This window comes from Canis lupus, chromosome 17 (genome assembly GCF_011100685.1).
Source record: "Canis lupus familiaris isolate Mischka breed German Shepherd chromosome 17, alternate assembly UU_Cfam_GSD_1.0, whole genome shotgun sequence".
NCBI classification, from domain to species: domain Eukaryota; kingdom Metazoa; phylum Chordata; class Mammalia; order Carnivora; family Canidae; genus Canis; species Canis lupus.
Window position 1 is genome coordinate 709,272 of NC_049238.1, and position 24,114 is coordinate 733,385.

A 24,114-nucleotide genomic window follows, 5' to 3' on the forward strand; every position below is an offset into this window, starting at 1 on the left:
GAGGTTTGACCCCAAATGCAAAGACAACAAAAGGAAAAATAAACAAGTGGAACTAACCCCGCATGGGGATGTCCGGGTGGCGGAGTCGGTTGAGCGTCTGACTCTTGATGTTGGCTCAGGTCATGGTCTCAGGGTCTTGAGATCGAGTCCCCGCATGAAGCTGTGAGCTCAGCACGGAGTCAGCTGGAGATCGCCCCTCTGCGCCCCCCCCCCCCCCCCACGGAGTCTTCTGCACACGGAGGAAACCATCAACGAGAAGGAGAAAGCATGTGAGCTGTAAGGGGTTAATAGTCAGAATTTACAAAGAACACATATAGCTAAAGGGGGGAAAAAAACATTAGTTTGATTAAAAATCTGATAGAGGAGCTAAATAGATGCGTCTCACAGAAGGCACACGGGTGGCCGACAACACGCGGGGAGATGCTCAACGTGCCGCGTCCTCAGGGAGACGCCACCTCACACCCGTCAGTGGCTGGACAAGCAGCAGCTGTTGGGGGGATGCGGAGAAGGGGGGCTCGGGAGCTGCTGGTCGGGGTGCAGACCCGTGAGGCCAGTGGGGCGACCCGGTCAGCAGTGCTCTGCTGCGTACCTGCCAGACCGCGGATCTCTAAAGCTCTCATCGGCAGAGAAGAACTGAAACACAAACTCTTCCTGGGTACACCTTACGCCGGCACAGTGTCATGTGTCAATCACATCTCAGTAAAATTCGAGAGAACAATAGGCGGCAGGAGTGAAATCCGACTGGAGTCACTGGCCGCTAGCATAGACTGTTTAGATAAAACAGTGTCAGAAGGAAGGAAATTTTTTTTTAAAGATTTTATTTATTTATTCAAGAGAGACTCAGAGAGAGAGGCAGAGACACAGGCAGAGGGAGAAGCAGGCTCCATGCGGGGAGCCTGACATGGGATTCGATCCCGGGACCCTGGGGGCACGCCCTGGGCTGAAGGCGGCGCTAAACCGTGGAGCCACCCGGGTGCCCAGGAAATCTTTTTCTGTTTATTTTTTATTTATTTTTTTTAATTTTTTTTTAATTTTTTTATTTATTTATGATAGTCACAGAGAGAGAGAGGCAGAGACATAGGCAGAGGGAGAAGCAGGCTCCATGCACCGGGAGCCTGATGTGGGATTCGATCCCGGGTCTCCAGGATCACGCCCTGGGCCAAAGGCAGGCGCCAAACCGCTGCGCCACCCAGGGATCCCTCTTTTTCTGTTTAAAACAAACATCCTAAAAATAAGTTATAACAACCAGAATTGGAGGTAAGAGGGCACAAGAGAAGAATGACCAAGGAACGGGGGGCTTGGGGTCCGTGGTCCCGTGAGGCCGGCAGGGCGCTGGCCGTGTCTTCACGGCCGGAGCGGCGTCCCTCCGTCGGGCTCCCTGCCGCGTGGGCTGGTGGCGCATGACCGCGGCTCTGGGCTGCGGCGCGGGGAGGTTTGTCGGGAGTGGGTTCGGTAGCGGCTTTGGTGCCGGGGGCTGCCCTCGTGGGTGCCTCCGCTTTGCGTTCTTCTTCGAGGGGGCCCCCAGAGTTGGCTCCTCGTGCTCACGGAAGCCGCCGAACGCAGGCTGCTGGCCGCCTGGAGAGGGCCCGCGGGAGCCCCGGCTGCCGTGCCCCTGAGTCGCTTTACGTCACGTGTGACATGGACCTAGGATTAGGCGTTGGTGTGTGTTGAGCAGGACGTGACAACTGGTGCAGCTGCTGGGAGGAGAAAAGACGCGACAGACCTTTAAGTCGATGACTCAATCACCGTAAAACGTGAGGCTGATTTGGCCGAGGGTGAACAGCTGCCTGCCCTGCGCCAGGAAATCTGGATAAAAATAAACGAGTTGCTCGGGACAGGTGTCCCCGGAGCTGGACTGAAGCCGCCCCAGAAGCTGTGTGTCGGGCCCTCGTGGAGCAGCCCGAGCCGGGGGTCTCGCGAGTCCTCACATCGGGGGATCCTGCAGTGGGCGCGGGGAACACGGGCCGCCGGGCGGCTGTGGCCGTGGGCTCCCGGGGCGACCTCGCCGGGCGCCGGGCGCGGTATTTCTGGAGCGCCGCCCTGGGTGTCGTCCTCAGCCCGGCGCCCCCGCCCCCAGAGCTTAGGGCAGGCCGTGTGCCGAGCGCGCGTGGCGAGTGCTTCAGGAAGACCCGCGCCAGCCGACCGCCCAGGCCCAGGGCGATGCTGAAGTGGCGCCCATGCGGCGCGGGACGAGAGCCATCGGCGCCTTACGGTGAATGTTACCGGGATCTTTTAATGACTGTACACCGTGGGAGCACAGTCGTGCACAGGGCCTGGGCCGCGTGCTCTGGGGCCACCCGTAGAGGGGAGAGTGCAGGGGATGCGGTTCCCTGGACGCAAGGACCCACGTCACGGGGATGGCGACGCTGGCGGCAAGGACCGCAGTGGGCAGAGCAGGTGTTCCACGGCCGCCATCCCCTGCACGCTGTGCGTTTACGTCACCACCTCCTTGAGCAGAAACGGGTAAAACCTGGCACCAAGAGGTGAATTCGTTGACCGTGGAAACGCAGCTGCCGCGTGCTTGCATTGGAACCCGGATGCACCGTCTGGCTCCGGGGCTCTGCGTTGGGTAACCGGGACCGCCTGGGGACGCGGGCCAACCCCACAGCCCCGCTCTGGAGCCAGGAAGCCGGGTCTTGGGAAGCCAGGCTCGCCAGGGGGACCAGCCCTCCCGCGGTGTCAGCGGGGACCACGCGCGGCGACAGCCCGCCGGGGTTAGGGCTCGCACGGCCGTCGGGGGTGGATGCTGGACGCAGGGTGGAGCCACACAGAGGAGCAGCTCACGGACCCCTTTTTGAGTTGGGTTTGGTTTTCCTCGTTGTTACTAAGTCGCAGAATGCCGGCTCATCCTCTTGTACACGAGGAGCGACTGTCTCTCATGCACTTTCTTCATGTCACCTCCACGCGAAGCCGGGCTGCGGGTGACCAGCTACTGTGGGACGAGGCTTTGCCACCTCGGGGCGGCACTGCATGGGTTAGGGTTGCGCTGGGGCTTGGCCCCCCTTGGAAGCCCCCGAGCCTACCCAGCAATGTCGTATTTCTCTAAAAATGACATTTGTCCCTCGCCCTGTCCTTTTCATCACGTGCTTCAGTGTCTCATTGATCCTTATCTTAAATAGATTGGGTAACGGCCGAGCCCCGCTGGCTTCCAGACGCCATGGAGAGTCTAGGAAGAGTCAGGTCCTGTTTTCTCTCCATTATTCATGTTTTGTAAGACATTTTTTTTTGTTCTTTTTGTTTTTTGTTTTTTTTTTTGTAAGACATTTTTAATCTTATGATGATAATGATTTCAGTTTGCAGCATATGGCAACAATCTATTGTCAGGAAAGTTCGTTTGCTTTTAATAATTGTATTGCTGTGATATTTGAAAACTTTTACGATGCGAGTAATTTAGCTGGTTGTCTTCACAAAATTAATATTTATATTTTAGAATATCAGTCTAAACGTTTCCACTCAAAATATGCCAAATTTAAATAGAAAAATTTTTTACATATTTCCTAAGAAACGCCAAGACCATGCTGTGCGGCACTTGCTGTTCGTCCCCGAGACGTATGTCTTAATTTAGCTGCAGAAAAAGATCAGAATGAACATTTTCCCTCAATAATAATTCATATTTGATGGCTACTTGAGCCTTTAAAAGTTGCTTTTTGGAGAGAAAACACATGAGAAATATTATTTTGGGGGGAAACACACTTGATCAAACAATCACCCCTTTGTGGACCCAGCGGACGCGGCTCGAGAGAAGCTGCTGCGTTTGCTGGGACCGGTCCCCGGAGGCTGGCGTGCGGCCGGTTCCCCCGCAGCCGTGATGGGCTCGCTGCTGGCTCCTGCGGCAGGTGCCCCGGGCTGGCAGGGACACTCGGCGGGGACGCTCAGCGGGGACACGCGGAGCTCGAGGAGGACGGGGACGGCCGGGAGAGCCTCGCCGGAAGAGACGAAGCTGAGGATGCCCACAAAGCGCCCCCGCCACGTGCCCGGCCCTCCTGTCGAGCTGCTTACAGCCCGTGCCCTGCGCTCCTGAGGACAGAGGCCCAGCAGGTGCACCCGCCCTGGCCCCGGCTGTGGCAGGTGCCCGCGAAGCCCCCTCCCTGGTCCCTGGGAGCTGGAGGACAGACCAGCACCCCACGAGCCCGCCGTGGATGCCGAGCCCAGGACCGTGGACGCAGGCTCACAGCTGGCAGCCCAGCGTCTGTGCCCCGGGGCGCGATGCGGTTCCTCCCTTGGTGCCTCCCTGGACCAGACGCTGCAGCTCAAAGGTGCAGCTGCATGAGCTTCAGGGAAGCCCCACTTTGCCAGTGAACGTGCCCGGGGTCCCGTGGATGGTGCATGTGGGAGCCGTTCTCCCCCAAGGTGGTCCCAAGATTCTGGCAAGATTCTGGCAAGTTCTCCGTGACGTCCTGCGTGTCCCGTGTTTAACACTGTTTCCTGGGAAAGTGTTGATCTGCAAACGAAGAACGGCCGGTCTCCGCAGGATGCTCTGCCACGTGCTCTGAGCCGCACCTGGGCAGGGGGGCCCGTAGGGGGTGGGGGGACTGCGTGCGCCCCTGGAGCCCAAGGCCCGGCCCCGCTCCCTCCCTGCGTCTGTGGGCGGGGGCACGGCCTGGGCCGTGGGGGGCTGCTCTCTGACTGATCACCCAGTCTCCTGGGAGCTGGGGGGGTGGCTGCCATGGGGGCAAGTACCTGCTGCCAGCCCCCCAGACCTCCAACCCCCCACAGCCCCTACATGTCCCCACATACCCCCCACATGCCCCCCACAACCCTTCACATGCCCCCATATGCCCCCACAGCCCCACAGCCCCCACATGCCCCCCACAAGTCCCCACAGCCCTCACATGCCCCCACAGCCCCTACATGCCCCCCACATGGCCCCCATAGCCCCACAACCCTCCACATGCCCCCCACAACCCTCCACATGCCCCCACAGCCCCCACATGCCTCCACAAGTCCCCACAGCCCCCACAGCCCCCACATGCCCCCCACGGCCCCACAGCCCCCACAACTCCCACAAGTCCCCACAGCCCCCACATGCCCCCCACAGCCCCTACAACCCCCCACAACCCTTCACATGCCCCCCACAGCCCCCACAGCCCCTACAGCCCCCCACCAGCCCAGCACCCATGCATTATTCCCAGAGGAGGCGCCTGGCACCAGCCGGGCTGCGAGATGTCATCAGGCCCGTGCTCCCCACTTTCCACTGCCTCGTGGGTGTGGATCCGTGTTTGAATGACAGGAAGCCAGAGGTGTGAAGGAAACCTGCCTGGGTAATAGGCCAGGTGTGTCATCAGTAGGTGTTGCTGCCTTTCTTCCCTGAAAGATACCATGGTCTGAAGTCAGCGTGGCAGCGGGCGTGGGCTGTGAGACTTCTCCATTCTGGGGATGACGGCGGACGCCCGACCGTGCGAGGCATGGGGTGTGCGGGAGCCGGGCCGCTCCCACGGACGGCACTCAGGTCCCTTCCCCACGCTGCCAGACCCTAAACAGAAATGTAAACGGAGCAGCGACGTGTGTGCACCCCCAAGGTGGCATCCGTAATGTCACGGAGATAAGCCCGGCCGACAAGCCCAACGTCCATGACAGATGAGCTGCGGGGAGTGGAGTGCACACGGGTGCTGGGCGGGTGTGGGGCCGATCTCAGGGACAGGCTGTCGCGTCTGTGCCGCAGCCACCACCTGCCTTGCACGTCACCCTTCCCGGGGGCCCAGAGGCAGCAACAGTAACTCTACTAGAGATTCGTAGAGGGAGCGTCGCGGGTCCTCCCGGCCCCGAGCAGCGAGCAGCAAAAATACGTAGCCGGGTCGGAGCCAGGGCTGGGATGGTTAAACAGCAGCTCATTAAAGGATATATTCGTGTGGAATAGACATTTACGTGTAGCTGGCCCCGTAACTCAGCATCCGTTCCTCCTTTATTTACAGTACGTTATACTAAGTGTGTTTATCTGATGCATGTACGTGTTTACCATCAGGCTGAGTTGCTCCAGAAAAACACGACGGCAGCGGCAGGTGTCCGGGGCCTCAGGGGCAATGCCGAGATGCAGGCGCCCAGGCCTGCAAGGTCCTTGGATTTGGGCCTCCTGGTGCTGCACTAACTGGTTGCTCTGCTCTGGTTTGTCCGCCGGCAGCTGTGCTCACCTGGGACCTGAGACCGTGGACAGACGTCAGGACGGACGGAGGACGGCCCATATACGTCTTGTCCACAGGTTCCCCGAGTGTGTAAATACCTCAGGTTTTTTACTGATTAAATTTACTGATTTAAATTCAGGCCCTGAAGGATCGAGTAGTGAGTTCTCGCTGACGAGTGCTTCCTCGCAGGCTGCGCTTGGGCGTGTGCGGGTCTGAGCTCCGCTGCAGCATCGGCACGACCTGTGTCTTCGGACCACTGGACGCCTGGCTTTGCCTGGGCCCCCCGCTCAGCGCCCGGCCCTGTATCTGATGACCTCACACGTGCTGTCCCTGGGACGACTGTGCACGCAACAGCCACGTCTGAGGTCGGCGTCCCCCATCCTTCCGTGTCGGGGACCTGGTAACGAGCATAAGAGACCAGAGCTGTGAGCTGTGTTTGAGCTGTTGCAGGAGGAAGCACCTGCCGTGGGGAAGCTCGTGCCACTGTCACCACCGCCACCCTCGGAGCACACGTGACCACCTGCTGCAGGCCTCAAGGCCTTGCAGGGACCTCTGGTGTCACGGGGAGGCAGGGGATGAGGGATGCGCCCGGCGGATGGGGCAGCCATCAGGGCGAGGGCACCAGCAGCCACTCACAGGCGGGGGTGGTGGCGGGGCCAGGCCTCCGTGGGCGGCCCTGTGCCACTGGGGAAGCAGGAGAGAACCACAGAGGGAGACCTGGGCATCCTCGCCCTCGCCTACGGCCAGCAGCTGCCATGGACACGGTGCCCACAGTGCTCCCCGCCACACTCAGAGTTTCAACAAAATCTTTCTGCCTCTAATAGATTTCTACCAAAATTACATTTAATTATATTAGAACTGTTTTAATTTTATAGTTTTGTATGAGTACTAGATAAAAATTATAATTCCTTTTTACTGGAAATGTAGAAATGGTGAATTACTCCTCTTGGGGTGAATGTAATTTTTATTCACTATTTCTGAAAAAAATAAAAGCAAATCCACTCCTGGTTTCTTTATTTTGTTTTTCCATTTTTTAGGAGTGTAGGTGAGGTGCATCTTGTTTTCCACACACAAAAAAAGAAGTGTTTACGAAAGTCTGACACATTTTGTTCTAATCCATTTCACCTCTAAAAGCACTAATTTTATTAGAAACCTAACGCAGGGCAGCCCCAGTGGCGCAGCGGTTTAGCGCCGCCTGCAGCCCGGGGTGTGATCCTAGAGACCTGGGATCGAGTCCCACGTCGGGCTCCCTGCATGGAGCCTGCTTCTCTCTCTGCCTGTGTCTCTGCCTCTCTTTGGCTCTCTCTGAATAAATAAATAAATAAATAAATAAATAAATAAATAAATAAATCTTAAAAAAAAAAAAATCTAACACAGTCTGAATGACCTGGTCTTCCTTACAAGGAAGACTGAAGACGGGCCGTGAAGCCAACAGTCACTTTTCAGTGCCCCTCAGGAAAGGCTCTGACAGAGATACCCGAGGTCAGCAGTGCTGGTAACATTGCAACTCCACCCCAGCCAGCATGGAGAAACCGTTAACTCCCAGAATCCAGAAGAGCAACACTGCGGGCATGAAGGTCACCATAAAACTGCTTTGACTAAGCCAAAAACCAAGCTTTGGAAACCCCTACAGGTGAGACCGCATCGGAGGCTGAATGGCTTAAAGTTACAGAGGTTTGGTAAACACCTTCGTTGTCCACAAACCCACCCCAAGATAGTTAAAAAAAAAAAAAAAAAAAAAAAAAAAAAAAAAAAAAACCTACGTTTAAGGTGATTATGGTTAAGGGAGCCATCTGTTGAACAAAAACCCACAGGCAGAAAATAGAATCCACAGTCACTACCTTGTCATTGACAATGTCCAGTACGCAATCAGAAATCACTAGTGATGCAAAGAAACAAGAAAAAGTGATAGGAAACTAAGAAAAATATAACCAGTAGAAACAGACCCCATGTTAAGATGTCGAGTTTGGTAGACAAAGGTCCTAACGCGGCACTTCAGATATGTATAAGGCCTCAGAGGAAAACATGGTCTTAATGATTGACCACATAGAGATTCTCAGTGAAGAAACTGAAATTTCAGAAAATAAATCATAATCATAGAACTGGAAGTGCAACAACCGGAACAAAACATCCACTATGCTGGCTTCCCACGGATTGAAGATGGCAGGAGAGCTGGTCAGGAGACTGGCAGACAAAAGGAAAAGTTGCCAACCTCAGAACAGAGAAAAAGACTGACAGACGAATGAGCACCAGTGACGTGTGGCCACGTCAAGCAGAAGAGTCCAGAAGGAGAATGGGAATGAACACCAGCTGGATGCACGTGAAGGAAGCCATCTGCAGGTATGTCCCCATCAAACTGATGAAAACCAAAGAGGAGGAGGGAGTTCAGGCAGCAGCCAGATTTAACAAGGTATTTCCTACCCAGGAACAATGATGTAAATGAATATTCACTAAGGATTTTTACATGCAGGGGAAAATATTCTTTCAAACTTAAGAAAATGTCACCAGCAGAGCTGCACTAGAGTAAATCCTAGGAGATGGCCTTCCAGACGAAAGGACAGGATGCCAGATGGAGACGTGCATATACAGGAAGGAGTAAGGAGCACCGTAAATGGTAAATATGTGCATGATCGCCGCTCATGAGCCAGCCCTGCATTGGGCTCCACACTCCACACTCCAAGACTCTCTCCCTTCCTCTCCCTCTTCCCTTCCCCCTGCTCATGTGCACACTCTCTCTCTCAAATAAATAAATCTTAAAAAAAAAAATAGCACCAAAGGTAAATACCAAGCACATGAGCTGCTCTGTTATGAAGTTCTTTTCTTTGTGAAGTGAGCTGTGGGAAGGCGGGTGTATCAGATACAAGGTGTGAAGTGATGCAGTATTGACTCAGAGTCAACACTGATAAATTCAGGATGGGTATTACTATCCCTATAGCCAATAGGGAGATAAAAAAAAAAAAGAATAAAATTGAAAAGAGAATTAAATTGAAAAAAATAAAATTGAATAAAAATGGAAAAAGTTAATTAATCCCCACAAAGACAAATATGCTCAACAAAGTAGAAAAAGTCCAAGAGGAACAAGTACTAACCGTATGTGATTAAACCGAGTGACATGAGAATTACATTAAATGTACATGAATCAAATATTCCAAATAAAACATAGAAATTATCAGATTGAATTAGAAAGACCCAGTTCTGCTTACTACTGAAAATATTATTTAGATATAAAGGTACAGACAGGTGGGGATTAAGAATGGAAAATGTATATCTTATAAAAAAGTAACCATAAAAGGTGGCTTTGTTAATAGAAATAGACTGGCAAAGTCTCCAAGACAAGGAGTGTACAAAAAAAAGAGGAACATTTCATTGTGATTAAAGTATCAATTCATCAGGAAAACATTACAATTCTAAATATGGCTTGCACCTGATAACAAAGCGTCCAGACACATGAACCCAACACTGGCAGAAATGAAAATTAGACAAACCCATCATCATATTTGGAGATTTTAGTACTTTTTGTGCAGAAGTTGGTAGGACATGTAGACAGAACATCAGTAAGGACAATAAAAGACGCCACCAACCGGAACCTGACTTGACTTTCAGAGGGAATGACACCCAAACCCCGTAGGGCAAGCACGGAGCATTCACCGAGATCCCATACGGGGCTCCCGTGGGCTGTTGAGAATGATAAACACAACAATTCTGGAATTGGTGAATTCCATCAAAGGAATAATCTGTGACCTTCACAAAGTCGTCCAGAGGAGAGAGGAGGATGACACGCATCCCACTCACTCTGCTAGGCCAGGATAATACTGAGGCCGGAACCTTCCAATGACGTGATGAGTAATGAACGTCACAGACAACAGCCCTCGTGAATGTGGATGTGACATACGAGAAGGTCAGAGGGATAATATGTCCTGGGCAAGTGAGGTTTTACTCAGCCATGCAAGCCTGGCACAGCTTTCAGACCCCAGACGCACCTGACAGCACGGGGATGTGTTCATAACGTCCTCCTGCGGGGAGCAGCCGGGTCTCCCTCAGCAGGTGCATGCAAACAACAGAGTACCGCTCCCTGATGACGATGCGTGATCGGTGAGTGCATCTCAGACTTCCTGCTGGATGGAGCCAAGTGTGCACACCTCCTGCAGGGCTCTATTTGTAGACGTTCTAGAAGCCAAACCACCGTACCTGGGATCCCCGAGGGCGCAGCGGTTTGGCACCTGCCTTTGGCCCAGGGCGCGATCCTGGAGACCCGGGATCGAATCCCACATCGGGCTCCCGGTGCATGGAGCCTGCTTCTCCCTCTGCCTGTGTCTCTGCCTCCCTCTGTGTGTGTGTGTGTGTGTGTGTGTGTATATGTGTGTGACTATCATAAATAAAACAAAACAAAAAACAAAAATAATACAAACCACCGTACCTGATTTGACAGACGTCAGATGGGTGACGGCCTGGGCTGGAGGGCAGGATTGCCTGCAAACAGGCACAGTGAGCGTCTGCTGCTGGGGGTGGGGGTGCGGAGGGGCAGGGGTCGTACGGAGGGGGTGGAGCTATCCCGTCTCCCACAGACTCTGGTGGCTTGTGGCCTATCTGCTGGTCAGAACTCAAACTGCACGAGTCCATCAGCACGTGCCGTGGTGGGAAGTATGTGCCTCAGTGGAGTCAGTTAAAAATAAAAGGATGAAAAAAAAAAAATAAAAATAAATAAAAAAATAAATAAAATAAAATAAAATAAAAGGATGAGTTGCAGAGTCCAGAGCCATCCAATGTAGAAATGTGACAGCAATACCTAAAAAGTTGCTTTCAAATCTTCTGTAAAGTATTAAAGCAACTAATATTTTCTTTTGTTAAAAAATAATGACTTAGGGCAGCCTGGATGACTCAGCGGTGGTGCTGCCTTCGGCCCAGGGCGTGATCCTGGAGACCAGGGATCGAGTCCCGCGTTGGGCTCCCTGCATGGAGCCTGCTCCTCCCTCTGCCTGTGTCTCTGCCTCTGTGTGCGTGTGTCTCCTGAATAAATAGAACCGTTAAAAAATAATAATAATGATGTACATACGTGTTCAGGCGTATCACAGAGGCGAGGGCTGGTGTTGGCGGGGTGGTGCAGCAGAGCCTGGAGATGCGCCCTCCCGTGCTCAGCTCCCGTGCTCAGGCAGATTAGGGATTGCGGCTGACAGGCAGCAGCCTCTGCGGGGGCTCGACTCGGCAGCGTTCTCCGTCCTGTCCTCGGGCGGTGCGCGTTCCTGACAGGCCATCAGCCTCTCTGCCCAGCCCTTACTCTGCTTCCCGGCTGGAGCTTCAGTCGTGTCAGGGAATCCCGTAAAGCGTGTGAACCTGTGTTCTCTTCCATCAAATGCTAATAATCGCTAACTGATATTTAAATATAGACACGATTCCAAGGGAGTTACTGAGCAAGAGGAGGTTCTCCCCACGCAGGGAATAAACAGGTCACATCCTGTCACGCTCCAGAAGCAGAGTTTCTGTTAAACAGAAGGTGCTCTGCCTCCGGGAGCAGAGGTCGGTCTTCAAGTCCCGCTTTGTGTCAACTATGACCCATAAAGGTTCCTTTGGTACCACCCTTGGTGATGGCTACGTGTGGTAGGACCCTAACTAGGTTTTAGAGAATGGGGGAAGGAGCGTCGGGAAATACACGGGTGGATGATGAGGTTTGGACCGATGTCCTTCTCTGTTTGGGTTTTGTATTTCCTGGACTTCGAGGGTGCGGTCCTGTCTCTCCTGTGCTCGGAGCATGTGGCCTGCGGTGGTGGTCGTCAGCCTCATGTGTGCCCTTGCGTGCATGTGCCCGTGCGTGCATGTGTCCCTGCATGCATGTGGCCGTGCATGTGTGTGGGCGTGCGTGTGTGTGGCTGTGCGTGTGGCCGTGCGTGTGTGCCTGCAGAGAAGAGGTGACGCGCAGCGTGCTACCTCTCACTCTGTGGTGACAGATTTGGAGGTTTCTTCTCTCATCTGCATTTATTCATTTCCCCAAATTGTATAAATCTTGTCTTAAAAGTTCTTGGTTTTGCTTGAGTCTCCATCCTGTGGCATTTTGGGGAAACAGGGAAGGTGTGTGAACGCGTCACCATGGGGACTCCCGGCAGAGGGGATGTGCCCGCCCACCCTGACACGGTGTCCCCTTCCCGGCCGCTGCCCCATGGGCCACGCACCGCAGCTCCGTGGCCCCAGCCGGGCCAGAGTCCACCTCATGGTCACCGAGGCCGCTCCTGGGAAGGCCCTGCGACATGGTCAGTCTCACGCAAGCGTGCCACAGCGGCCTGCTCTTCCTTAGCCCCTTGGCAACTCGGCCGCAGCATAAAGGAAACGGAGGAGGGCCTGCTTTGCGTTCCCCTCCCGAGGTCGGGGTCTCCCACGGTCGGGGTCTCCCACGGTCGCCGGCAGTGCCCGGCGTGTTGGTGGCAAAGTGCTGACTGGTGCGGCCCCTGGCACTTCAGTTCCGCAGGTGGGAACACCCTCAATGCTTCTGGAAGCTACCAGGCTGAGGTCTGGGGCAGAAATCAGAGTGGAGGAGGTCGGCTTTGTGCAGGAGGAGAGCTTCCCTCGGGGGGACCTGCTCACACTGCTCACGCGAGCTTCCTGAGGTCAGAGGCTCCAGAAGGTCCACCTGGACTCAGTCTGCGTGCGGTTCTCATAGAGAGACAGGTGCAGGCTTTCCTGCGGGGCTGGGCCCTTGACTCTGTTTCCCTGGGATGCCCTCCTCGGGTCTCCGGGTGGCACCACAGAGGACGAGTTGCTGGACGTCCTGGGGCAGGAGCAAGGCACAGACGCCGTGGGGACGCACCTGGTGGGCTCCTTCTCCTCTGCGGGGTCCCCTGCCCTGGTCTGGGAGGGGGCGTTGGGGCACCTCGGAAGAGCCCCTGATCTATCAGTGGAGCATCAGGGAGACCTGGGGTCGGCTTCTTATGTGAAAGAGAACAGCAGGGAACTCGGGCGTCTGTCGTTGGCATTTGGAACCACTGCGCTGGGTCAGGCACTGCCGTGACCCTCGCCCCTGCCCAGGGCTGCTTTCTTCTTCCGGGCTGTCGGCTCCGCAGTGAAGATGGATCAGTCCCTGTCACCCCCCCGCCCCCAGAACCCAGACGGGAACCTCGGGGTCCTCTTGCCTAGAGCCACCTGTGATTCTGCTGCTGGCGGGTACCTGCCACGTGGGGTCGGGCCCCAGGCCTGTTTGCACAGGTCCCACACTTCCCAGGCTGCCTCCTGGGGTCTGCAGGCCCCGCGCAGGAGTGGCCGGCCGGCTCTCTGGACCCATCGGCCCCGCATGGTGCCCACATCCACTGGACAGGGCGGCCTGTCACCCACGGACACTGTGGCCGTGTGTCCCAGGCTCTGTGGGGTGCCCAGGGCCAGAAGGCACCATCTCTGTCTCGGGCCCAGAGTCACTCTTCTGTGACGCTGGAAGTGGGGGTCCCCCGGCCCCCTGGACTCAGCACTCGCCAGCTGAAGTCTCTCCCCATCAGTTCCCCTTTGACCTTTCTCTCTTTTGTGCCGTAGTTTAAGAAAACAGTTTAAATGCTCATGGAAGCGCATCTGTTTCTTCCAAGATCTTTGAGGAAATTATCACACGATTCCGTAACAGTTGAAATGTACCTGATCTGAGTTTTCTGGGGCGCGGTGTTGGGCCTGCAGCCGGTGCCGCCTCACTGACTCTGTCACTGTTGGTTCTCCTTATTCTGCACAGGCTCCATCGTCACCCTCCTCGCCCGTAGCTAACGAACCAAAATACGAGAAGCGCTGGCTAGACACGCTGTCCGTTCCTCTGTCTATGGCTCGAATCTCAAGGCACAAGGCTGGAGCGGAAACGTTAAGGTGTGTGACCCGGGTCCGAAAGGGCGAAAGCTCACGAACCCCGTCCACTGGCCGGTCCATAGGAGCCCCTGAGGGCCCCGAGCGTCCGACCGCGGTCGTGTCCAGGCAGATGGATGAATGGAATGGAAGCCAGGCGGTGATCCGAGCAGCAGCTGCTTTCCTAGGAGCAGTGGTTGTGTCAAGGGCTGACGTGTCTCTCGTTAGCTCTGCTCAAACGTAGCGATTACAAGGAATCGTATGTCCACTTGTGAGTGTCCACAGGACTCGACTGGAAATAAGACCGCATTCTAGTCCAAGCTGCAGACGGTTCCCGAAAAGTCATTTACACCCTGTGGGCCTCTTCGTCGACACCAGTGAAGCGAGAGGCTAGGCCAGCATCCGCGTTGCGTGATGCCCGCGGCACTTGGAGCGAGGTTAATTAATCCGTTTCAAGCCTGTGTGTGTGAGGGGTGTGTTTTGTGGAAGGAGAGCATTTGCTGTCTTGCCCGGAAGGGTGACAAATGAGTAGCTGTGCTGCCGGGGCCCCTGGAAAGGCCGGCAGGGAAGCCCCTGCGGAACGTCCTTCCTGTCGTAAGACGGGCGTGCAGAGAACCGCATGGGCCGTGCGTGTCAGCAACCGAAGAGTTCGCTGTTTTGAGATTGAGCATTGGCTTTGATAAAATGTGCGTGCATGCCCACGTGTGTACATGCCTGCCTGAGCGTGTGTCCGTGTGCACACCTGTGTGTGTACATGCCTGCCTGAGCGTGTGCCTGGGTGTACACCTCTGTTTACACACCTGCCTGAGTGTGTGCCTGTGTTTGCACCTGTGTATACACACCTGCCTGAGGTTGTGCCCGCATGTGCACCTGTGTGTACACACCTGCTTATGTGCCCGTGTGCACCTGTGTGTGTACATGCCTGCCTGAACGTGTGCCCCTTGCGCACCTGTGTGTGTACACACCTACTTGAGCATATGCCCATGTGCACACCTGTGTGTGTACATGCCTGCCCGAGCGTGTGCCTGTGTGCACATGCCTGTGCACACCTGCCTGAGCATGTGCCCCTGTGCGCACCTGTCTGTGTACACGCCTGCCTGTGTGCCCGTGTGCACACCTGTGTGCATATGCACCTGCTGTGTGTGCCTTCGTGTGTGCTCGGGTGTCAGGTGGAGGAGAGGGGAGGCCTGGGTTCTCTTCAGGGAAAGGGAAAGTGTGTCTGATAAGGCTTCCGATGGTTATAATCGATTCTCAGTAATAACCGACATTAGTTACACAGTGTTTTAAAGTGAGTGTGCACATTCGTGAAAGGTGCTTGTGACACCATAGCATGAACCCCAACTGTAGGGTCGAGTGTTAAATGTGTGGCCGTCTTTGGAAAAGGTCAGCAGCCATGAAAAGTTAGGAGGGTGGGAAGAGGTAAAGGGAAACCTGGATAGAGACGACCGATGGTCAGTACTAGGTGAGAGGTGAGAGACGACGGTACAGAGGCTGGGGACACACGGGGACAGAGACCAGAGCTCCACGGTAGATACCCAGGTAGGTGGCGAGTAAGACAGTGATAGACCGTGGAGGTGGAGGCGACGGATGTTGGAGATAGATGATGGATGGATCGATAGAGGAGAGATTGATGGATAGAGAGCGGCGACAGACGAAGGATGCGCAGGAACATGGTCTGCAGGTAGATGACGACGACAGGTAGGCAGGTCAGTACAGACGTCGTGTGTAACGAGCCGTCAAGGTTCCCGTGGCCACAGATCCCTCCTAAAAGATGCCCGTGTGCAGTTTTCTTAGGACCTGCTGCTCGGTTGGAGCTGGTTTGTTCGGAGCCCGACGGGCCGGGCAGCGGCTTTGGATCTCCACCTACCGCTGCCCGTGACCGCAGGGCTCCCGGGAAACTAGGGCCATTGAGTGTCCCCGAGCTCCCGCTGGCCGGCCACCGTGCTGTGTCTCGGGAAGGGAAGACCCGACCCGCCTGTGGCGATGGGCCTGGTCTGGGCTTGCTCGTGCTTCTGCCTGGACCCGGAAAGGAGGCCGGTTCGGGACTCCAGGACCTGGACCTGGGTGGGCTGTGTGCTCGGGGGCGGGGGGAGAAGGTGGAGGCAGGAGGAGCCGCACGACCGTCCCAGGCCATCCCCATGGCGAGGACACTTCCTGAGGCCGCTGCAGACCAGGCACGTTGTGCATGGGCTCCCGGGGGTGGACACGCCGCCTGACCCCGGTGACACGGCCCACAGGAAGGAGCCCTGTGTGGGGTCAGGATAGGGGCTCCTGGGGGGACACGCCGCCTGACCCCGGGGACACGGCCCACGGGAAGGAGCCCTCGTGTGCGGTCAGGGTAGGGTCTCCCAGGGGTGGACACGCCGCCTGACCCCAGGGACACGGCCCACGGGAAGCAAGATAGCGACATCGCCTTGCGCCTTTCCAGGGCCCTGTGGCCTCGCCCTGCGAGGCTGTTTCTGGGCTCGTGCTTGTGGCCCGCGCAGGACAGAGGAGAAGATGTGGGCGTTCCTTCTTCCCACGGTTTTGTGCGGGTCTGAAGAAGCTTTGAAGTGCAGCAGACACTGGTGGGTTCCTGGTTCTGTGGACCAAGAAGCCTCACGGGGAGGCCGGTCTCACTCCGAGTGATTATCCCCCAAGAGCAGCATCGGTCGGTCCGCGACGGGTCCCCCCCGCCGCCAGCCGGCTTCTTGCTCCCGCTTGGACCGCCTCTTCGTGCGTGTGCGCGGGTGCTGGCCGCAGAAGGAGGAGGCAGCTCTTGGCCTCCCTTGCCGAGACGTGGGCGCGCAGGAGGCGCGGCAGGAGGAGGGAGCCTCGGGCCCTTTGTCCCGCTTGTGTTTTGAAGGCCACAGCGGAGGGGCTCCGGGGGGCTCAGTCGGTTGAGCATCTGACTCCTGGTTTCGGCCCAGGTCGTGGGATCGAGTCCCCGGGACACCCAGCCACACGCTCCGCAGCGGGTCTGTGGGAGATCCCCTCCCCCTGTGCTCCTCCCCCCACACTCGCTCGCGCTCCATCTCTAACAAATACATAAAATCTTTTAAAAGCAAAAGAGAAGAACAGTGAAACGATGTCTTGCCTTGTACAGCAAGATGCCAGTCTTCTCTGTAGGAGGTGACCTTATCCTACAGGAAAGCGCCCGTCATGGGGATCCCTGGGTGGCGCAGCAGTTTAGCGCCTGCCTTTGGTCCAGGGCCTGATCCTGGAGACTCGGGATCGAGTCCCACGTCGGGCTCCCTGCATGGGGCCTGCTTCTCCCTCTGCCTGTGTCTCTGCCTCTCTCTCTCTCTCTCTCTATGTCTATCATAAATAAATAAAAATAAATCTTAAAAAAAAAAAGAAAGCGCCCATCAGCAGCCAGACAGGCTTCCCGGCGTCCTGCATGGGGCCGACACGCTGCACAGAAGCACGTTTTGAGGAGTGACGCTGCGCCCACAGCGATCCTGCTGAGCACTCTGACCTGTTTTGGAAAGGATGGTCTGCCGTGAGCGTTCCTGCCGGGACAGGACTCGTCTGTAGCTCGTTGTCTGTGGTTGGGACCCCGGAAGTCACGGCCTGCGCGGCCTGTGGGTCAGGCGCGGTCGAACGGAGGGCCGTGGGCGTCTCCGTGCGGGGAGCAGCCCGTGTGGGATGTGGCTGGATCCGGGGCGGGGGAAGCGGGCGCGGGGCACTCGGGGTCTCATCTGTACCGGGTGCCCAGACAGGCGGCTGGTGGGGTCAACGTCGGCGTGTCCACAGCCGAATCCCCACGCACGCCCAGAGCTCCTAGGCCGCTCCGCCGGGCAGGCCCCTGTCCTCGTCCCCCTCGTGGGCCCTGGCCTGGCCCGGGGCCGCGGGACCCCGCCTGTCACACACCTGACCGGCTCTCTAACTACTCCTGAGACGAAACCCGCCGAACCCAGGTCACGTGGGTTTCCATTTCTGCTGCCCCAGGGGACGGGCCTGGGTGTGCCCCTCAACGCCCGCCCCACTGCTCCCCAGAGACCCCACCTCTCCAGGGCACGACCGCCCCCAAGACCCAGGTCGGAGGTTCCCGAGGTGCCTCCTGGTGCGGCTTGTGGGGAGGCTGCAGAGGGGTCCGCAGGTGGAGCCGGCGGGAGCACGTGGCCCCCCACTCGCGTCTCCAATCCCGTGCAAGAAGGCAAGACCCTCGGCACAGCCCCTGGCCAGCCTCATGCTCCGTGGCGGCTCCGGTGAGCGCCGGGCCCGAGGTGGCGTCTGCGTCCCGGGGGAGGACCCGTGGGGCTCAGGGTCCTGGCGCCTGGGGCGGGCCCAGCAGGTTCAGGGACCCGGACAGCAGACACGCACATGTAGTGTGGCCTGTAGGGCCGCAACCAGCGCGGCTCCAACATGCAAATGACACTATCCGCGTGGTGGCGTGCTGTGGTGAGAAGCGAGCTTGTAGACGCCGAGACAGGGCTCTGTGTGCATGTGCCCGTGTGTGTGCACGTGTGTGCATGTATGTGCGCGCCTCATGCCCCGCATGCTTGCTCCTTTGCGGTGTCTCGTGGCCTCGGGCACATGCGTTACCCCATCAGCGCCATCTCCCTGTCCCTGTCCCTGCGGGGACTGCGTGGGGGTGTGTAGAGCGAGGGTGGAGTGGCGATATGTGTGCGAGAGGCCGGACGGAGCCCACGCTGAGGCTGCTTCTCCTCATGGATGGAAACGTGGACCTTGACTGTGTTTTAGGTGGTCAGGTGGTCATCGTCCAGAGCACGGGATCTGGAGGGACAGGGTTGGGGCCGAAGCCAGTCACCAGGCTTGTCAGCTGCCCCCCCGGGAGGGGACGCGGTCCCGATGGTGCAGCATGGGGACCCTTCCCAGGGTCGACAAACAGGCCTGCGCATGGTGTCTTCTCATCTCGGGTGGACGCTCCAAGCTCCGTCACGAGCAGAAGGAACCCACGGCCTGTGCGTCAGCCTCACGGCCTGAGGGCCTCCAGTTCTGCAGGGACCGCAGCGCACGCGGGCCGTACTTCCCCCGGGTCCCATCCCGGGTCCCCGAGAGGCAGCAGCAAGCCCCCCAGGAGCCCTTGGTGTGGCCGGTCCTCCCCTCCCATCCATGACAGTTTCTGCACATGGCCTGGTTTGTCCCCAGGGAAGCCCTTACTGCCGATCCCTGAAACCCGGGGTGGGGTGCCCCGGAGTGCCGAGCCCACCGGCCGTGGTGTCTGTGGGTGTTTGCTGCGACGGCAGCCGTGGCCATGGGGACAGAATCCTGAAAAGGCTGAGCAGATGCTCTGACTGCAGAGCCGTGTGGCCGGGCTCCGCGGGGCGGTGGGAGGGGACGGGGGGGACGGAGAGGAGGTGGGGCCTGGACTGGGGGTGGACACAGCCTGGGAGGGGGAAAGGAGGAGGGGAGGGGGACAGAGGTCGTGTGGACGTGGTCAGGGGTCCGGCCTGGGGAGAGTAGAGGATAGGGGGACAGAGGTCGTGTGGTCGGGACTGGGGTGGACATGGTCAGAGGTCGGGCCTGGGAGGGGAAGGAGAGGGAGGGGGGACAGAGGACACGGGGTCGGCATGTGTCCTGGGCCAGAGGGGAGGACCGTCCGCTCGGGAGGTGGCTCGGGGACGGGGTCAGACTCTCGTCCCGACTGACACGTCTATCTGGCCGTCGTCTGCGCAAGGACGTGAGGGTGGGCGGCGTGGACTGATGCGCCGTGTTGTCACAGAGAATGCAGGAAGCGGCCGGGCAGCCCTTTCCGTGGCAGCTGCGTGGGCCAGCGGGGCCTGCAGAGCCCGGGGCCCCCTTGGGGCGTAGGCAACAGACGCTTCTGTGCTCGGAGTTCTGGGCCAGACGTCCCCGCGCAGGTCCCGTGGGGCTGGAGCTGCTCGGGGCCTCCTCCCGGCTTGCACACGGCCGTGTCCTCCCCGGGTGGGGACGGAGCGCCGGCGTGTCTTCCCATGAGGACAGCAGCCCTGCGGGGTCAGGGCCGCACTCAGGTCACCCATCCCCAGGGTCGTGCCCGCGGGGCATCGCGGCTGGAGCTCGCGAATCACGGCAGTTACGTGTGGGGAGCCTTTGAGAAAGGCTGCGCGTGGTCAGGACTGAACCAGGGCCGTGGGGCGCTCCGTCGTAAATCAGAGGCCGTGTGCGCGGTGAAGTCCCGTGGACGCCGAGCACGCCGAGGTCCACCTGCCGGGTCGTTGCGTGGGGGCTCCTGGCGCCGCGGTTCCCAAGGACCCCAGGGACCCCGAGACCACGACTCACCTTTACTGAAAGACCCACGGTTACTTCCTACACCGCTTCGCTCTTGTACTTTTTAATTGAATTGGAGATGGCCTTTAGGTCTGGGTTTCAAAGCTGGGAACCTAATTTTGGGGGCCGTACGTGCTGGTCGCGTGGCCGCGGCTCCCGTGGGCCCCGGGCCGCACTGCAGGTGCCGTGGGTGTGGCCCCCCCTCGGGCCGTGTGCACACCGTGGCTCCCTCTTCCCGCAGGTGCAGCGCGTTTGAGGTGCTGGCTCTGGACGGGGTCAGCACGGGGATCCTGCAGTTCCGCTCGGCCCAGGAGGGCGCCGCCTGGCTGAGAGCCGTGTCTGCGAACATCAGGGACCTGATGCTGCAGAGTGTGAGCAGACGCCCCGTGATTTAGGCCTCCACGCTTTGTCCACGAAATAGTGTGATGCTTTCGTTATTTATGATGGACCCTAAAATAGTTATAAGATTAATAGGGAAGCATGTAGTTGTCTTCAACACACCATCAAACCCCCCCCCCGCTGCCCCTCCTCACCCTGCAGCAGCACCTGCCCCCCATCCCCACGCCCCCTTCCCGTCCCCAACCCCCACTACCCCACCTCCCGCTGCGCATCCTCAACCTGCAGCAGCACCTGCCCCCAGTCCCCACCTCCCTGCCTGTCCCCACCCTGCAGCAGCACCTGCCCCCATCCCAACCCCCTGCTGCCCGTCCCCACCCTGCAGCAGCACCTGCCCCCAGTCCCCACCTCCCTGCCTGTCCCCACCCTGCAGCAGCACCTGCCCCCCCTTCCCCATCCCCCACCCATCCCCACCCTGCAGCAGCACCTGCCCCCCCCCGTCCCCACCCCCTGCCTGTCCCCGCCCTGCAACAGCGCCTGCCCCCATCCCCCACCCCGCAGTCCCCCCCTTTCCACACCCCCTGCTTCCCGGAAGCTGTGAGACGGGCTAACCGAGCACATTCCCGTATCTGGGAAGCGGCACGGTGCTCGACTTCGGTTCTGCAGCCCGGCGCGTCTCTAGGACCCGAGTGTTCAGACCTGACATTTCAAATTCCGCAAGAATCTGGGTGGACTAAAAGCAAAGAGAAAAGCAAGCAGGGGAGGTGGGTGGGTGCGTGCCGGTGCCCACGGCAGCCCCAGGCCGGGCGAGTCTTAGGTGCTCCCGCAGGCCGAGCCCAGAGGAGGGAAACGCCGTCGCCCCCGGAGCCAGGCTCCCCGCCCCCCGCCCCGCGCGTCACTTCTGGGCCTCCCCCCACCCCGCGGCTGCATCCCAGGACCTTGGGGCCACTTCAGTGAAGGAGCTCACGGAAGGGGAACCCCTGGGATCCCCAGAGCAGCAGGCGTCTTCCCCATTTTTCCAGATGTTGACACATAAACATCTCCCATCCCAAAGCCTCACTCACGCAACGTGCTGACCTGACACAGAATGATTTCCGCGAGTTGACCTTAGGACTCCTTTCCGTTGTGAGGATTGCTGCCGTCGTGGTTTGGTTTTTGGGTGAGAAATGCCCCGTGGAACACACAAGCTCCCAGGGACGCCCCGTGCGGCTCCGACAGGTGGGACACTCGTGGCATTTCGGTTCTCGTCCCGCTGACACCTTGCCTCCCTCTCTCTGCAGGTGAGGATGGCGAACAAGTGCTGTTCCTCCTGTGACCAGGTGGGTCCTGCAGTTTTCACGCTGAGCATGCGCGAGTCTCCACAAGCAGCTCCTCCTGGTTTTGGAACTTGATTTGGGACTTTGGGGGGTGAGTCGGGTCCTTCCCCCAGGGCAGGAGGAATGGCCTGGTCCTCCCTCCAGGCGACACGGGCTCCGGGCGGCTGTGTGTCTGTGGGGGAGGCGGGTGCCGGGTAAGCCGAGGGGTGTTCCTTGTTGCAGACACACCTGCATGATGTGGCTTCGTGCGACTTCCAGACACTTCCTCAACCGGAGAGCTCTGCCCCGGAGAGGCCTCTGGCCAGCAGATGGTGGGGGGTCAGGGGAGCCTGCACCCTGGGCAGGTGGCGTCCCCGCAGTGACCCAGGCCTGCTGACCAGGATCCACCCCTCAGTCCTCAGGGCAGAGCCAGCCATGGTGGGCTGCCTCCCCGATCCGGGGTGCCCCCCACTAGGTCTGTGGGTTCACAGGGCTGAGCCGCCTCCTCGATCCTGGGTCCCCCCCACTAGGTCTATGGGTTCACAGAGCTGAGCCACCTCCCCGATCCGGGGTCCCCACCACTAGGTCTGTGGATTCGCAGGGCTGAGCTGCCTCCCCGATCCAGGGTCCCCCCACTAGGTCTGTGGGTTCACAGGGCTGAGCCACCTCCCCGATCCGGGGTCCCCACCACTAGGTCTGTGGGTTCACAGGGCTGAGCCACCTCCCCGATCCGGGGTCTCCCCCAAGTCTGTGGGTTCACAGGGGTGACCCCTCTGCCCAGGCAGTTTGAGCAGCAGAGGAGGAAGCTTGGAAGCCACCCTGTTGGTCGTGTCCCTCCCGAGAAAGTGCAGCTGGGGCTGTGAGCGTGGGCAGCGAGTTCCCATCACGCCTGGGTGGGTGTGGGGTGTGGGCGCCCGCTCAGGGCGCTGGGTGCAGCCCTCGCACAGCCGGCCCAGGTCAGGAGGCCTGCGGCCCGGGGAGCCCGCGTGTGCAGGGCGGGAGCAGGGCTGCTGGAGCTGGGCCCTCCAGTCAGTGGCCGTAAGCGGCACGGACGCAGAGGATGCCCCGTTGAGCTCGCCTTTACCTCTTGTCACGTTTTTCTTGATCACGACCAGTCCGATCCGCATTCAAGAGCTGAGGCTGCTTGGCTGTTCATCAGCGAAAGTTCTAGCTCGTCCCCAGATTAGTAAGGTTCCTCTCTGTCCTTGCATCAAATGCCATTGTCTTGCTCCGCGCTGTGTCTCCAAGGTGGAGGCCCTCGTGGACTCGTCCACGGGGGACGGAGCTCCATGGCCCACGTGCAGAGTGTGTCCTCACCCGTTGGGTTGGCGTCGGCCGGACACCGGACCGGGCCCGTCCGCTCGCCTCCGGGAACGGTCCCCCCCCACCTTGATCCTGGACATCAAGATCGGCAGCGCGTCCCACGGGGTGGTTCTCACGACACCGCCGGACAGAGGGACGCTCGGTGTCCTAGGAATGCGGCGTTTCCGTCGCTGGGTGGGACGCTGCCCGGACTCCGTGGAGGGCCCCCGCGGTCCGCGGTCCTCACAGGAGGGCAGGCGCGCCGCCCGCAGCTTCCACGGGGCTCGAGCACCACGCGCGGAGGAGCAGCTCCAGGCCGGCATCGCGCGTGCCTTGTCTGGTTAGGGTCTCAGCAGAGCTCAAAGCAACTTAAAGCTCTCCGAGGAACAAAACCCCCGAAACCGAGAACACGAGGTGGTCGGGGCGGGAGACGGCAGCGCAGTGGGATCATCTTGCTCTCGCTTCATCTTGGCGCGGTGTTATGACTTAAACCGCGTTTGTGCAAGGCTCCTCCGTGCCCCCGTGTCATTAACACCTGTGTCCTGGTCCCAGGTAAGCCCTTTCCTGGTGACAGTTTGGCCGGAGTAACATCTGAGCCGCAGTCTCTTCCGTAAGGTCACAACGCTTTAATGCGTAGCCTAAACACTTTTCTCTGACCTTAAGATTTCTATGTTATGGCTTCTCAGGGGCTCGAGTTAGTTTATTAGGAAGGAAATATCAGAGATGGGTGTTACCGCGTGGGTTTATTGCCGCACCACCCCTGCCGTGTCTCACTGTGCTCTTGGCAGGGGACTAGTGCACTTTTTTTCCAGGAAGTAAACATTTTGTCTATGTGATAGGAATTTAGTGAAATTGGGCCCTTTAAGAACAAGAAGTAATGCTTTTCTCATTCTAAGCAGTTAATTCCTGATTTTGATATGTAGCAAGGATATATAATATTTGAATAAATATTTGAAAAAATAAGTGTATTTAGGAACCCCTGAAATTGGCAAAAAAACAAATCTAAAGTAGAATTAGAAGATCATAGAAAAGGCCTGGAGTGTGTGTGTATATATATATATATTTAG

At 58.2% G+C, this 24,114-nt stretch overlaps 1 protein-coding gene across 1 annotated transcript in view; it reads left to right on the top strand.

The window, feature by feature from the left end:
• Nucleotides 1–24,114, top strand: part of SNTG2 (syntrophin gamma 2) — an 85,518-nt gene that overhangs the window by 28,393 nt on the left and 33,011 nt on the right. Inside the window, exons 10-12 of the mRNA XM_038560643.1 lie at nucleotides 13,816–13,943; nucleotides 20,356–20,485; nucleotides 21,731–21,769. Coding sequence (XP_038416571.1) covers nucleotides 13,816–13,943; nucleotides 20,356–20,485; nucleotides 21,731–21,769 — 297 coding nt within the window. The remainder of the gene's footprint in view (nucleotides 1–13,815; nucleotides 13,944–20,355; nucleotides 20,486–21,730; nucleotides 21,770–24,114) is intronic.